Source organism: Homalodisca vitripennis, chromosome 6, assembly GCF_021130785.1.
Source record: "Homalodisca vitripennis isolate AUS2020 chromosome 6, UT_GWSS_2.1, whole genome shotgun sequence".
Taxonomy (NCBI): Eukaryota; Metazoa; Arthropoda; class Insecta; order Hemiptera; family Cicadellidae; genus Homalodisca; species Homalodisca vitripennis.
Genome location: NC_060212.1, coordinates 29,710,772 through 29,726,413, shown reverse-complemented (window position 1 = coordinate 29,726,413; position 15,642 = coordinate 29,710,772). Strand labels below are relative to the sequence as shown.

General features: G+C 31.7%; 1 protein-coding gene across 21 annotated transcripts in view; it reads right to left on the bottom strand.

Annotated features, from left to right (window-relative positions):
- Window positions 1–1,379: 1,379 nt before the first annotated feature.
- LOC124364163 overlaps window positions 1,380–15,642 on the bottom strand; it is a 125,173-nt gene continuing 110,910 nt past the window's right edge. For 13 of the 21 annotated variants that reach the window (XM_046819419.1, XM_046819420.1, XM_046819430.1 and 10 more), the window contains 4 exons: window positions 13,366–13,507; window positions 12,535–12,642; window positions 10,330–10,482; window positions 1,380–5,452 (listed from right to left, as the gene is read on the bottom strand). In XM_046819419.1, the coding sequence (XP_046675375.1) occupies window positions 5,386–5,452; window positions 10,330–10,482; window positions 12,535–12,642; window positions 13,366–13,507 (470 nt within the window). In that variant the 3' untranslated portion in view covers window positions 1,380–5,385. Of the gene's footprint in view, window positions 5,453–9,709; window positions 9,800–10,325; window positions 10,483–12,534; window positions 12,643–13,365; window positions 13,508–15,642 lie in introns of those variants that run through there. The other 8 variants (XM_046819432.1, XM_046819421.1, XM_046819431.1 and 5 more) reach the window with 4 other exon arrangements.

The following is a 15,642-nucleotide window of genomic DNA, read 5'->3' as shown; positions in this document are numbered from 1 at the left end:
AGTTGAAAATATTTGTTAAGGATATTTTGGATGTTTTAAATAATAATGGATTCTAAGATTCTTTGGCAGGTTACAATGTTTCTGATGAGACTATCCCGAAAGAGTGTTATATTACTATGAACACTTGGCGGAGAAGTTTGAAACTAAACAAACAAGATTTGTTTCCTAGTTTTATTTTATAATTTCGCATTTATTTGTTAAAAATATATATTAAGGATGGTTGATTTGAGAGGATATAAGGAATCTCAGAAATTCGCCATCGTTAAATATTACAGGAATAGAACACAGAGTTTCGAGGATTGGAACTTATCCTTTTCAGGTTTCAAAGAACTTAATACGTTGGAAAGCAAATACAAATCAATAAACTTGCCAGTCACGTGAGTTGACATCAGAACAATTTGTAATTCAATATAATTCAGGCATGGATTAGCTGTGTCACAAACATCAGACTTCAAAGTAAAAGCAAACTACAAAACTTGTAATAATCTAAGTTTTTGACTTTAAGAGTCCATCCCTATAAATTGATTAGTGTGTTTGTTTTCCTACGTATTAACTTTAACCTGAAAAAGAGGATAGATCAAACCCTTGAAACATAGTATTCTACTTTTAATGCCCAAAAACCTGTTGTTATTCATAAACAAATTTTGTTTGCTCTCATGATTTTCAGTCAATATTGCTGTTATTGGAAGCTCTCAAATTTCTGAAATGGTTTAACCCTTTAAGTGCCGAGTTGTCAAAAGTGCCATCACTACATGTATCATGTTTTTTGTCCATCTTGATCAACTTCGGCAACATCTTCGTTTACCCGCCATAATCTGCTGATCCATTACCTCAAATTGTAGTTGATAAATTGAGTCCACATCCATCAGAAAAGTTAGACTGCTGAAGGCTAAATTCACAACAATGTATCTGAACAAATTTTAAACTGATAAACGTATCATTATTACAAATAATTCTTGCTATACTGACTGAACCACAATCAAAATATAAAATAAAACGAATTACAGTAGTAATTTCAAAAGCACAATTGAAAGAACAAGAAAATAACAATGTTCTGTTTCTAATGTCCAGCTAAAACTTCACCATGTGCTTTCGTGATAGTTCCTTAGTTGACCGCCAGAATGTAGTAGCAATTTAACAGCACTACTGAGGATTTTTAGTAGTTAAAATAAACACTACTAGAGGTCAATGTGTATCATCTTAGAGCTGCCAGGCGTTTTGTGTGTGTGTGTAGCAGCCGTTTGGCACCTTTAATGCATTTCCAAAGTTGAAGCTATGCTCGGATAATATTTTGCCATAGGATTTCGTTAATAATCTTTTGTATTATATCATGGCAGACAAGAATAAAAATTTTACAGGACAAGGGAATAAAAAGCATCTCCCAACAAAACCAATTGGTTTATTTCTCTATTGCTATATAAAGCTATGGTTAACAGATTGACATGTAATGCAGAGCTGGACTGTGTAAAACAGTCCTCAACCGAATAAATTAACAAGTGTTATAAAAAATAACTCAACACAATTTGTGTAAGTAAAATCATATAAAGCTAGTGATAGTGATATAATAACATTAAAAAAGCTACCGCTTTAACATCCTACTTAAAAATTTCACTTAAAAAAATCTCACTGTTCAATTCATACGTCATGGGCCTACGTAACCTAACACGTACGTAGGCGATACGTTCATTCTACGTAACATAAGTACATTGAAAATTAAGTTTTACATTACAGTACAAATTAACTACACAATTCTTTCCATTAAATCAGTAAACACTGAAAATTAAACATAACTTTAATACATTGTGCTGAACGAGTTCAAACAATATTTCACAAAATAATCACTTGTTAATAAGACTAGACCAGGCATACAAAAACCACAACCGAAAATGAAACTAATACAAGAGTGTCATGGGTTTTCACTTACTTTATAAAGATAGAACCAAGAAGACTAGAAACGTGAAACCAATATAAATCCAAGCCTAAGCCCATGGTCCCTGCCTCGTAAGTACTTGTATAGGAACTAAAAGCTATATTAGCTCTAGCCTACTGAGACTTACGTAACTCAGAATCATTCAAATATACATTCAGTAATTTATGTTTCTATCGGTGGTGTGGTAAGGTTGGCTCACAATTTCTGGCTCACATTTTGGAACTGTTTCTATCCCTTCTCCAATGCCCATCAATATGCCACCAGCGGAAACCAAATTTCTGATTATATTTGAATGGCCCTCATAGATACAACTTTTACGTTTAAACAAACAAAAGTCCCTTCCTCCCAACTTAATTGACAGAATCTGAAAATCGAGTAAAACTATTTATTACATTAATACATTTGTTGATATTAAAAGTCTAACATCAAATACAAGCCTTTAATGAAACATGAACAGCCACTGCTTCATTACATTGTCTCTGATGAAACTACAAATTTAAATTCAAAGTGATCACATGAGAAACAAAACTCCAACAGATTATAAGTTTATTTACAGAGTTTTAAGTAAAATTACACGTAAAGTAAAAAGACTACAAAGTGCTTCGGCCGCAACTTTTTCATGGACACTGATTAACTTGGAATAAGGCATTTTTTTCGATAGAGTTTGCAAGAAAAAACAATCTAATGAAGTGAGAATTTACGTTCAACACCAAAATACGTTGCCTCTTGTGCTGAGGAATTAAACCTTGAAGTGGTGACAAGGTCTGCTAGCGTTATGTACAAAACAAGGCACAATGCTAATCACATATATTATTTCAAAATGTTTAGTCTAGACTTTTCTTTGAATATATGCTTTAAAATACTGATAAAGTCAATTACTTCGTAAAGAGTAAAAAATATATTAAATGAAAACAAAGTAAGTCTCCATGCCTTTAATCTCACAACACCAGCAACAAATTTTCAATCTATTGTTACTATTTCAAGCTTTTTCAAGGAGTGTTTTTAAAGGTGTAAAAAATAATGTAAATATATTCTCTACTTGCTTTAAATTATCACACCAAAATAACAGCGCATGTACGAATAAATTTCATTCAGAAAATGCTAAACGTTAGGCCTGAAAATGTACTTTATTTATTAGATTGTACTTGGCATATGCAGTCAAAACTACTCATAATAGAATTATTTAAGAAGTTCCAGTAATGGAAGGCTGATTTAACTGGGAAAGCGATGAAAAACTGGGATTTATTGATCTATATCTAATTCCTCTAAATATCAATAGCGAAAGTGCAATACCTACCATAAATTTTGTATCTGCTTACATCACTGTTTATTGAGCAAAATAGCTTTGTAAGGCGAAAGTACATTCTAATTCTTAAACGGCTGCTTAAAATCTAATTTGTAAAATAAAACGTATATGTTAGTTATGCCATGCACAAGATCCACCTCTGCACAGATTCTAAGCTTTCCACTTCGGCCAAATCTGGTGAAGTTGACCTTTTCGAATAGCTAGGCAAATATTTCAACAACAGAAAATGCCAAAATTGACTTTTCTTGAATGTTATAATTACGTACACATTCAAATTAAGCACATATTATACCTGTGTTGCACCTTTGATGTATGTAATGATGAAATTCAGTATAATACTACTGTCCTGTAATCCATAATGGCAGTTCTCACACAAGGTGCAGCCGTGTATCTAGCAATCATGTATCTTAAACGTCAGTCACATCCAATAATAAACAGTGAGAGGTATACAAAAAATGTATGTTGGGGGAGTAGGTAAATTAAGAAAAAGAAAAAAATAATCAACACAATACCAAATCAATTGATAATGTTATCCTTCAATGAACAGCTCTCATAACTTTAACAACTGTCTTTAAGAAGTTACCTATCTTAAATTATCGTTAAAAAAAACTTGGCAACAATCACTACAGTAATTTGTATACATGTGTTGACTGTCCGGATACATGTGAGCAGATAACAGGACTGTACATAATGCTGCTGTCAGCCATATTGGATTATTTCATAGGACAGACCTGTTAATACAATAACAATTCAAGAGGTGGCTTGCAGGTGTGCAGGTGAACCTTGGTGAATTGTAATTAAATTAGTTAAAACGGACTAACATTAAAACCCAGTTTTGTAAATCTTATATCAGTTACTGTATTGAATTTAATTTCAAATGGTTTATATTTAAAAAATCACACTAAACTCATAAATCTTCTTGTATTTCTGCAAATACAATAAACAAAATTTTCCTAAATATACAGTAAATAGAAATGCTGAACTGTATGGACAAAATTATGTATTGTAATTGTTTCAACTATTATACGTGAATCAGTTATCCCTTACTGTTTATACTCCAAAATAAATCTTATCACTATTTAACACCCGGGAGATGCCTTGATTTGAGAGTAGCCAGCTCGTTGATTATATCAGGTACTCAAGACATAAATGGTAACATTTCAAGACTGGAAATTCACTTTCAATATGGCAGCACGCTTTTGATTACATTTTAGCATCGTTGGACAACATCAGAACTCTGACGTCCGAGCAGGATAGGCTACTTAGTATATAACTGAAATATCCACAACAACAGTGATTGCATTCTTTTACATCAAGAATCTTATAGTAAATAAACATAACATTTGATGATCACTTGTACTCATGTTCGGACACTTACGGTGCGGATTTATAATTTCACTAGATTAGACAGAAGACCATAAAAATGACTACACAAAGTGGAAAAAACTTTACAAATAAATATAACTAAAAAGAGGTAACAAACATTACTGATCCATATAAAAATCTGCAATAGACTACAACAAACTAAAACAAAACAGTATAAAATATAAAAAAATTAATTAAAATAAAAAATACTACCTAGTCTATTTACATTGATTGATTAAAATTACACATAATTCTAGAATGGACGTAACACTTTCCATGTGAGAAGAGATATTCAATACAACACTCATGCAAATATTAAAGTAATTGATTACCTTGTATTTTAATACATATCTATAATTTGCTTATGTATAAAATTAATGCATCACTAAAACTTAATTCAACTCATTAGTGTACAAATGATAAATAAAAATCTAACACAACTCTTATCTAATCGTAAGAGATTTTAAAATTATATTTTCAAATATAATCCATAAAGTAATATTTAGAACTAATTTAAAGCATTATTTATGTGAATATGTACAAACTTATACTAATTAAATCTTATGTTGGTACTTGCGAAAAACATAATTCAGTTATTAGAACAAAATAAAGTAAAACTCGGTATTTTCGCATTCATCGATGATGTACAACTGGTTATGGCCTATTCTGATATAACATTAACACTAAGTGTCTTTTGCTGCTCGAATGGTCAGAGTTCTGATGTGGTAACAGTGACAATGGCAACACAGAACACTACCTACGGCTGTGCGTGATGCCTCTGCTGCTAGCGTTGAGGTTGCGTCTGCCGCATTAGGCGGCGCACTGAGTAAGGACTACTTGCGTCCGCACATCTGTAAACGGAACAAACGTGTTAAAGACTTTTATATACACTTTATTTTTTATTGAATATAAATTCAAATCTATCTAGTTGTAATACTACTAGATAACCTACGGTGGGAATGGTTGATTCAATGTCGATGTTGAGTTTAGTTCCAGTTCACCTTCCTCTTAGTGCAGCGTCTGGAATCTGACTCAATTGTGTACCTGATGAGAAAATGAGAACATATTTTTGACTAGATTACACTATGTTTTGCAGTCTAGGTGTCTCTAACGTCGAAGCAATGTAAAGAGTTCATTTAGAGCTTCTTCATAGCTGACTTTTTTGGATCTCTTCAGACGATCATGACTCCAGATTCCAGGAGTCAACTTTGTGACAGCGTTAGATTCCAGATGGTGCACTAAGGTGAACGGAGCTAAACTCAACATTCACACTTCTAGTTGGTTAGATTTCCAGGGATCGATCATTACTTATCTCACTTTAGCTTCTTGCTTCTGCCATCTGGATTAGAGATAGGACACATATTCGCTAATAAGTTATCTAACTGGTGTCTTTATTTATCACCACTTTAGCAAAGTACAAAAAATTCTTATTTAATTCCATTTTCCAACCTCTAGTTGTTTGTATTGTACTGCATCGATATTGTATAGTAATAACACTGTACCAAACTGAAGGATTCGAGAATTAATGATAGTCAGCTGCTCATAGATAGATTTTCCCATAAAAAACTCTATCTATATTCTTACAGAGCCAACAGCTGGCGGGCACCTGCAGATCTAAGATGGAATGACTTGCGTTTCATCTTAGATCGTGACAGTTTAGTACAGTTTTTAGTGCCATACAATATTGATGAATTAAATATGAATAACTAAAGGTTAATAGAAATGGGTGAAAAAATAAATGGGAAGTTTTTGTAATTTTTTGTGATAGGCCATGTAAGTGTTTTAACATGTTGTAGTGTTTTAACGTAATTGATTGTGTCTGCTTTGTGATTTGACCATTTCAGCCCTGAATATTAATTAGTTTTATGGATTAACCAAAAATCTTACCAGTGACAATGGTTGGACCTGCTAATCTGCAATACTTGGTGCAATAACGCATAACATGGGGAGGTAGAGATGGTAGAAAAAATGTTAACTTGTTTATTTTTAGAGCAAAACACAAATTTTTCGTTTTATCTGTTTTAAAATTTTCGTAATAAAGCTATATTTAACTCTAATAGTTGGTATTTTAGGTTAAGTGGTAGAGAGAACTTGACAAGCCTGACTCCGCCTCTTTAATAAGGCCATTATTTTAAATGTAATTTCATAATAATAAAAAATAAATACAAAATGTATTATTACAATATCTCAGTATTGTACATAATAGGAATAGCTAATGCTGATTACAAAAGAAAAAAATAGTCTTGCCTTACATAGTTTGTGAAATAGGAGTTTCATAAATGTGGTTTAGATAACTAATGTTCATATATTAACTATTTTCAAGTTAAAACTGAATATTTTCAGCCCAAAACTATGTTTGTGTTTTCATTTTAACTATTAAGGACTGAACTGAGCACAACATTAATAGATATTCATGTAAAAAAGGAATATAACTTTTGACAACCACAAACGCATCAGTAAAACCAGGCCTACTTTTGAATATACTGGATTAGTGGAACTTGTTTGTACTACTTGACAAACTAAAAATTAAATGAAATACTGCAATTAATGGCGATAGCGTCTGGCTAGACCACTGATTGAACTGTAGCAGGTAAATGTGATTGTCACTTGAATGTTAACCACTGCAAGACCAGTTCCAACAGTTTCTTCTCTCGGAACCCAGAAATTATATACCTCCCAACATATCATCATTCAATAGACACCATACTTGGCATGCAACTACAGTGCAATAAAAAAACATACAATGGGTTGATTAACATATTTGAAATTAAACAATACCCAGTCAAATGTCAGAATGTCAAAATGAATGAATGAACAAACTCTAACTTTTCAGCATTGGAGTGTGTTAGCCACACTCCAATAACAATAAGCAAAAATTGTAAATTTAGTTATTTTTTCCCACATTAAACACATAGCAAGCACAGTTTTAATAACTTTTATCAAGCACATTATTTCAAAGCAGAACAAATGTTAATGAAAACGGTTTGGTTATTTTGGGACAATCGTGTTGCTACAATCTCCCAATGAAATCTAGTTCCAGCTGTACTGGCGGCCATCTTGATTTTATCTCATAGAAACAGTTCTAAATTTAAAAAATATGATCTCTCTTATCGCAGGTTGTTCAGTTTTGTGGAAAGTCTCATTTTAACAGTATAATTTACAAATGCAACAAAATTTCTTTTTGGTTTTTCTAATATTATTGCTAGTAATTTGACAAAAAATACTTTATGCAAAACTACATAAACTTGACAAAAACTCCAATGGCATTTGGAAGCACATAAACTGTATCTTTAACATGAGACATATTCTTAAACCGACAAACATGATTCTAAAACTGTTAGACAAATATTTATATTGCATAATAAATGGATTTTAAAATATAGTATTTTAATAAAATAAAAACATTTTTTTTTATTTGGGGGTGTACGAGCAATTTATATATCGCTTATAAAAACCCAAACATACATAAATTTAGGTAAATTTTTCGTCTTCTACGATTAAGGCAAATGCAAAACAGATACAAAACGATATAAAAATGCATTGCATGCACAGTAATATTTAATATGTGCAAAATAATACTTACAATCAGCCAAATTGGTATAGAACATTCTAAATAATGTAAAGCTTTAAAACATAACTAATAATATTTAATATTGGAATATGGTAAGAACTGTAATTAGTTCAAACTGTTAACAACATTTTTTTGTATGAATGCATGACTCTGAAAGCGAAAATGAGGGACAAATATAAAAGCGTGAAACTATTATTTCAGGCACCTTTTTTTTATAAGTATAAAACTAGGAATAGGAAAATTCAAAATTTGATAATCGACTCTTGATTCCATAACAGTTGACCTGATACTTTATGTTTATGATGTTGACTGATATCATCTCGTTATTATTTATGTTTTTCCTACTCCCTGTTCTAATTTGTTTGTTTGATCACTTTAGTTCCTTTATTATTTATGATATTGTCACAATGTATATTAAATTAATTATTTAAATTTAAAATATGATTACTATTATGACTATAATGTATTAATGATTACAATAATCAATATAAAAACCGAGTCCGTTCATTGTACTCTACCTCTGATAAATAGATACAATGCCTAAAATAAGATCAAGGAATAGATGAATACAGCGAAAAAGAATAAAAAAGCGAGGACTACATTGTATTTCGACCAGGTTCACACAGGGAAACACATACTTTCCAAGAACGAAAAGCCAAGTGTGTAAATGAACGTAGGAAGCTAATATGACCGTACAAAGCAATAGGGGTGTCCTTTATGAACTTAGCCTAATATTAAATCTGAGTTTGGATATTTGTGCTTCCATCCAATATAAACTATTATGTATGATTGTTATGAAATCTTGTATGAATTTGGAAACTGAAATAATATTGATGTTAAAACAAATATTTAAAAAACTAATATTGGGCTCCCATCATATCACAATCTAGAAGCTCACTAAACAGCTATGGTCTTGGATAATAGGACTCCACCACATTGGCTTTAAATAATTCCATTGAGACTACTGAAATATTAAGAGTGTTTCGACCGTATATCATGAAATTTTCAAAGTTTCAACACACTGCCCTTTCAACTTATTTGAAAATAGATCTGGAGATGGTAATATCTCCCAATGACCTTACCAGGAGAGCTATGTATGCTATTTAAAAGGAAATACCTATGATACCTCTATTACACTGCAGGAAGATGCGTGTGAAAATGCAGCAACAGGAACTATTTGTATACAATAGTGTTGCCAAAAACATTTTAAATGGCAAAAATATTTTGAATGTTTAAAAAATTACTGATTTGGATGTCTAATTAGTTATTGCGAAAATAATGACCATTTTGCTATTGTATTGCACTGAAGCACACTCCTCTTTGCAAGTTGCGATCACACCTACTCGCTTGCAAGTTTTTGCTTGTTGTGAACACTCTCATTCGCTTGCAAAGTTGACCAAACAATGGTTACACAGGTGATAAAAAATTCCACCAGTTCAAAATCGCTACAAAACAAATTTGTGATTTTGTTAATGAACTACACAATACAAACTGCATACAAAGACATACATGCTGGACTGTCTAGTAGAACACGTACATGACTGTGACGGACGACTGAAAACTACAAATAGCACACAGTTCTTTTGCTTACCCAAGGTTTTATTCGCTCAGCACAGGCAAAAGGGACCAGCAAAGAGAAAACAAAATACAGTTAAACAATTGTAACGTGAAAAATAGTCTTATATTGATTACAATACAAAAAATATAGAAAAGCCATACATTTTAAACTGTCTTTAATTAGTTATTAGTAACATCTTTAATGGTTTTGCTACAGCAGATAAATTACGTGAGACTGATAAAATGTATAAATATAAAACTAGAACTCTATATAGTATAGTCAAAGTGTTAAACCCTCGTGTAGGTTGCATACTCTAATAAAATGTACCTTACTATTTTATGATGAATCTAAAAAAGTAACAGAGTTCTCCAGGGTTAAAAAGGTACAAAGATGCGATAGAATACCCTTTTATGACTTTTTGTAAATTGAATCATTTTACAGTTTTATATTCTTTCAAAAATGTTGTAAGATATTTGAGCCTAAAAAATTCTTAAACAAAATATGTGCAATAACCTGTCCTAACCTAACGTGTCGTGACCTGACCTGACCTAACCTAACATAACCTGACCTGACACTATGTTATATTTCTGAATACTTACAGTTCTATACTCTGGATGTTAGAGCTCGGGCAAGTGTTGTCCGCGCGGATGTGGCACATCTTGTGGCACTTGAGCTGACAGTCGCGGCACTCGTACCCTTGCTTTCCTAGGCGGCGGGGTAGGACCTTGCTGCACACCTGACACTGCGTTCCCCTGAAATACACACTCGCCATTCACTTCACCTGCTTACGCCATTGTTTAATCACCGTTGCTGTTGTTGGGTTTTGAGATCATGGCCTTCATTACGTATCGTGTGAGTTTCAAATATTTTCATACACAACGTAAATTATTTCTATACAACAAAAATATTTCCTCACATTGTGTTCGGTTTTCCATAATTACTTGAATTAAAATTTTCTTTTAATGAAAATCATCAATAGTTTCAGTATGGTATAGTACTGGTACGACTGAAGAAGAGGGAAAAGAAAAGAAATAAAGCTAATAAAATATTGATAATAAATTCCACAAGGGGTTAACTTCCATATGATTGTTTGAGGTACAGAGATCGTCATCTTGAACAGTAAAGTTTTCTTTGCTACTAAAAAAAAGAATTTAGCATTATACGATTAGAATCAAAGAATTATTGCTTACAACAAGATAACGGACAAATGGAAGTGAACTGACGTGTAGATGTTTTCATTAGACTATTGGATCGGAGCAAAGAATTATGGCAGAAACATAATTACAGAACAGAGTAGAAATTTACCAGAAAGCAAACTAAAAAATGAACTTTTTTGTTATCTATAATGTTTGTATAAAGCTGTTTAAAAATGAAGTCGAACATGTTTAACAATACATTACAAGCAAAATTGCTCAATATCGTATTTACAAAAAAATTTGAATCAGGTAAAGAAATTCAAAACTCACTGACCATGAAATTAGGGCATACTTGACCTCAAAACTCCCATCAACAAAAAAATTCACAGTAAAAAGTTCTCATCTTAACTTCAAAATTACCCCTCAGAACACATAAAAATTACTTTGAACACATAAACAACCTAAAATACTGATATTTTATTGATGCTACTTTTATCTACACTTGAGACAGTTTGCAACTCAGATTTATAATATAAATGTTTAGTCTAAACTTGGAGAAATTACAAAGGAAAACACAGCCAGCCCGCTCGGTGAGACGTTCGGTCCGAGTCTTAAGTTAGTGGAGCGTGTTAAAAAAAACCACAAAACTGACTTACCTGTGATTTACAGATGATAGCTCATCTTTGTGGTAAATGTTACAACAACTACAAGTTAATCTATCTTAAAAAGTAAGAAAATTTTTATAACACATACACTTTATCCTAAAACACCAACGCTATCTTATTACATAAATATCTGATACGAAATAAGGAAGTTTTTAGATACAAAACATCTTTCCGTACATTTATGCAGAATCCTATGCAAACACAGAATTTTAAAAATTGTAATAATAATGGCACTTAAATTTTTGTTTAAAGTTAAATTGCATGCTTTTTACTGAAACTAAACAACGTACATATTGTTATTTATACGTATCAGCAAGTTAAAAAATACATTACAGTGTGTTAGTCGTGTACTTATACATGTCTTTAATTTCAAAATTAAACCTGCAACACTTAAAAGATAACGTTTTTTCATTATAACTTTCAGGATTTAGGAATGTTTTGTTATTTAAAGCATTTATTTTTGCAAAAACAACACAAAAAGGTAGGAACATTAATACAAAAATTGAACGGTATAAAAACAAGAACTTATTGAAATACTGCTATATGTCCTGAAGTTATTAACATGAACTAAATACCAGATTTGGTACCTATACAATGTGTTAACAAGCGTACAGTTTTCACATAATTATATAATTTTTTGGTTAATCATTTTTAACTTGTAAAAATTCATATATAAGTTAAGGAGGTATTATTTAATTAATTAGGTTTCTTTCAGACTGACCCGTTTTAAAACATGCGTTATGTATTTCTTTTTAAATTTTAATAAACATGTTACAACATATAGCTTTATTTCACTGAGGATTTTAAGTTGGTTTGATTCTGGAGTTAAGTGACTGACCAATAGTTAGGAGAAAAAACCTATAATTGACTGCAGACTTTGCCTAACTTTTGATATCCTTGTTATACTCCAATTTTGGCAATATTCCTAACTCAAAATAACCGTTCTCACCCAATAAGTTTTACCATTTAAACACATTTAGATAATTATTTTAGATATGCTTACCCTGGTAAGTGTTTGGCAATAAAGGTGTGATCGTTGAATATGTGTAGTTTGGTTCCTTTCTTTTTCCATTTACTTTTCTGCGCAATCGACAGCGGAACTAGATAATACCTAAAACAGACAAAACAAAACATGCCGTAAATCCATCGTACACAAAGCAGTAATTCAAAATCACTGAATTAAATATATTACTTCATCATAATTGGAACATATAAAATGATAGAATATTGACAGTCCACACTCAATGGCAAATATTTTCCATAAAATGAACTTAAAATTCTTGTAATTCTTTTACAACACTCAATTTAATGTTTCATAACTGAACATGCAACCTGCATATAATATCTGTGCAGTTGGCAACTCTGACTCTAGTAAATAACTGTTTTGATGCCAACCTAGTAGCAATTAGAAAATTACATAACATAAATTTAACTATTTGCAACATGTGTATCAGTAATAATTTAATTATACTATAGCCACTACCAACCAAAAGTGGCTAGGTTTTAGGGGAGAGGTATGGAATAAATCTGAAAACCCCTAAATTTAATAAATTAGCTTAGTTTATTTCAAATTTAAACAGTTAACTACACCAGTATTTCAAACAAGTTGGATGCCTGTTACAGATTTTTTTAAATTTTGATGGAGGGGGTTCTATCCCTCTCATCCACCCCCTGGTTACATCACTGCATCTCAATGTTATACAATTTTACAATCTTAACTGATTGCTCTCATAAGTTATATTGATTCCTTTGGAATTTGTATTACAAATTTTATGTAATATGTTGAAATGAATGATAAAATGATTTTCGATGAAAAACCTGAAGTTTAACTCACTTTTTAATTCCGTTTTCGATAGTCTCCAGCACCAATGTGGAAGCCTCGTTGATGTACGTCCGGTTGGACGCTCCGCTAATGCCTGACGCCTCGCTCAGAGACGACCTGGTGGAGCCCTCTCTTGGCGGCACTGAAAGATAACCTGAAACAGAGAAAAATGTTGAACGCGCTGTAAGCAAACCTTGAGACAATAGTATGGAAATGAACCAACAAAAATAATGTTTCTACGTAATTTTCAACTTGTTAAGAACGTCTACCAATACATTTTAAATTCACATTATGTTATGTGTTGTGTGACAGGCTTAGATGAGGTTGCATACCATATTTTAAGTCTACAGTTCGTTTCATTAGGCTACATGTGTTACTATGTCATGTTAAAATATCATATGGTTGTACTCAGTTTGTTTTAAAAATTAATTATTCTGCAATTTTCTTGTTGCCATCATGATTACCCACAAGACCGTTTGTTAACACCAAAATAAATTCAATGGAGTGACATGTGCCATAATCTAACTTAACGTTGCTTCATAGAAATGAAGCATCATAGAACATTTCAAGTCCGTAGGTTAGTTTGTTCTCAAGATATTGTGTGGACAGACAGACAGAAATGAAATTTTCCAGTCCCTTGAGTGATAAAAATAAAAAGTGATACCACCCCATAATTTACAATTATTTAGTGTAATTTAAATATGTTCTTGTTATTACCTCTCTGAACGAAATGAATCAGTTATGATGTAAGAGTATGTGAGTCAGAGAAGTAATTCACCCATAACTAAAGTATACAAACACATATTAGAAAAGAAAGTTTAAAAGCAGCAACATTTATAAGAACAATAACCCGCTCAACAATCTGACAGAAAGTTATCATCTCTTCACAATGAATTCCCAAGAAGAAAAGAACTGATAATTACTTAAATGGATGCTCATTTTATTTTGGCGAAGATTGTCTTAGTTTGTGATATAGATATAATGAGACAAAACATTTAAAAATTATTTATATATTTTATATAACTATATCAAAATAATTTATTCTATTTTAAAAATACATGAATCTTTTTGTACGTTAAGTTGGATAAAAAAGATACGTATTATACTAATTATATCAACTATAAAGACAAAGAAAAAAAACAGGACTTGAAAATTAAAGAAAGAGAGGCGAGCATTTATAAACAAAGTCGAAGTAGAAAATAGCAACGTTGAATTTGCTAGTTCTTTAAAGCAATAAATGGTAATTCAATTCTTATATAATGGAAACTTGAAATTATCGTATTTTGTTATTTATAATGATTAGTCAAGTAAAAATGTAAACATTTCTGAGCATATACTTAAAAATCTATTACTGACAATATAAACTTATAAAAGAAAATTACATACATAACGTAACTAAAGTAAAAGGGGTCGATTCAAGCGAATATTGAGTTAAGCTCCATTTCACCTTCCGCTTAGGGCTGGCAGTGTTTAAAATCTGACACTGCTACAGATTGACTTCTGGAATCTGTTGGCGCCTGTCTCATTACACCCATAAAATGGCGAAACGATGCATAGAGTTCGTTTTGAAAGTCTTCGTCACAGTCTTTTTACGGATCTCTTGAAAGAAACGTGGATTCCAGATGTCAATACGCGTATGTATTAATTATAGATTTCAGACACTGCACTATGTGGAAGGTGAAATGGACCTTAACTTGATATTCACAGAAAATTACATGTTTGTCAAGAAATGTATTGAATTGTATGAATTTCACAATGAGTTTTAGTTTAAATTTCAATCTAATTACAAAGATACATTACAGAATTATACAGGGTGTAATAAAAAAAGTTCAACACATGCTTGACAATACCGGTTACAGGTAAAGCAATAAAACTGGGTACATAAATACTGCACCTATAAATCTACTTTTTGAAGTAACTACCACTTTTTTATCATGTCAGGGGGATAGCAAAGGAGTCTGAAGGAAATCTTAAATTAGAGCATAGGTCGAGTAGTGCATCAAATTAAAGGTCTCTATTAGTAGAGCACAATGCCGCAAAAACCGACATCCAATGGAGGATGGTCTACAAGGAGTTCGGCAAAACATTTTAACATAAGCATAGCCCAAGAAGTACATTATTTTAAATGAACAATATTTTATGTGAAGAGTCAATAACTAAATTAAAACCTATTTCTTTTTTTTGCTCTCTTAGGACAAGAAGCTTATAAATTGCACTTAGTCCTGTAAGAACCTTTGCACTGTTTCCGGAGTGATAGGATATTTAGAATGGGTAAGGTTAGGGAGTAGA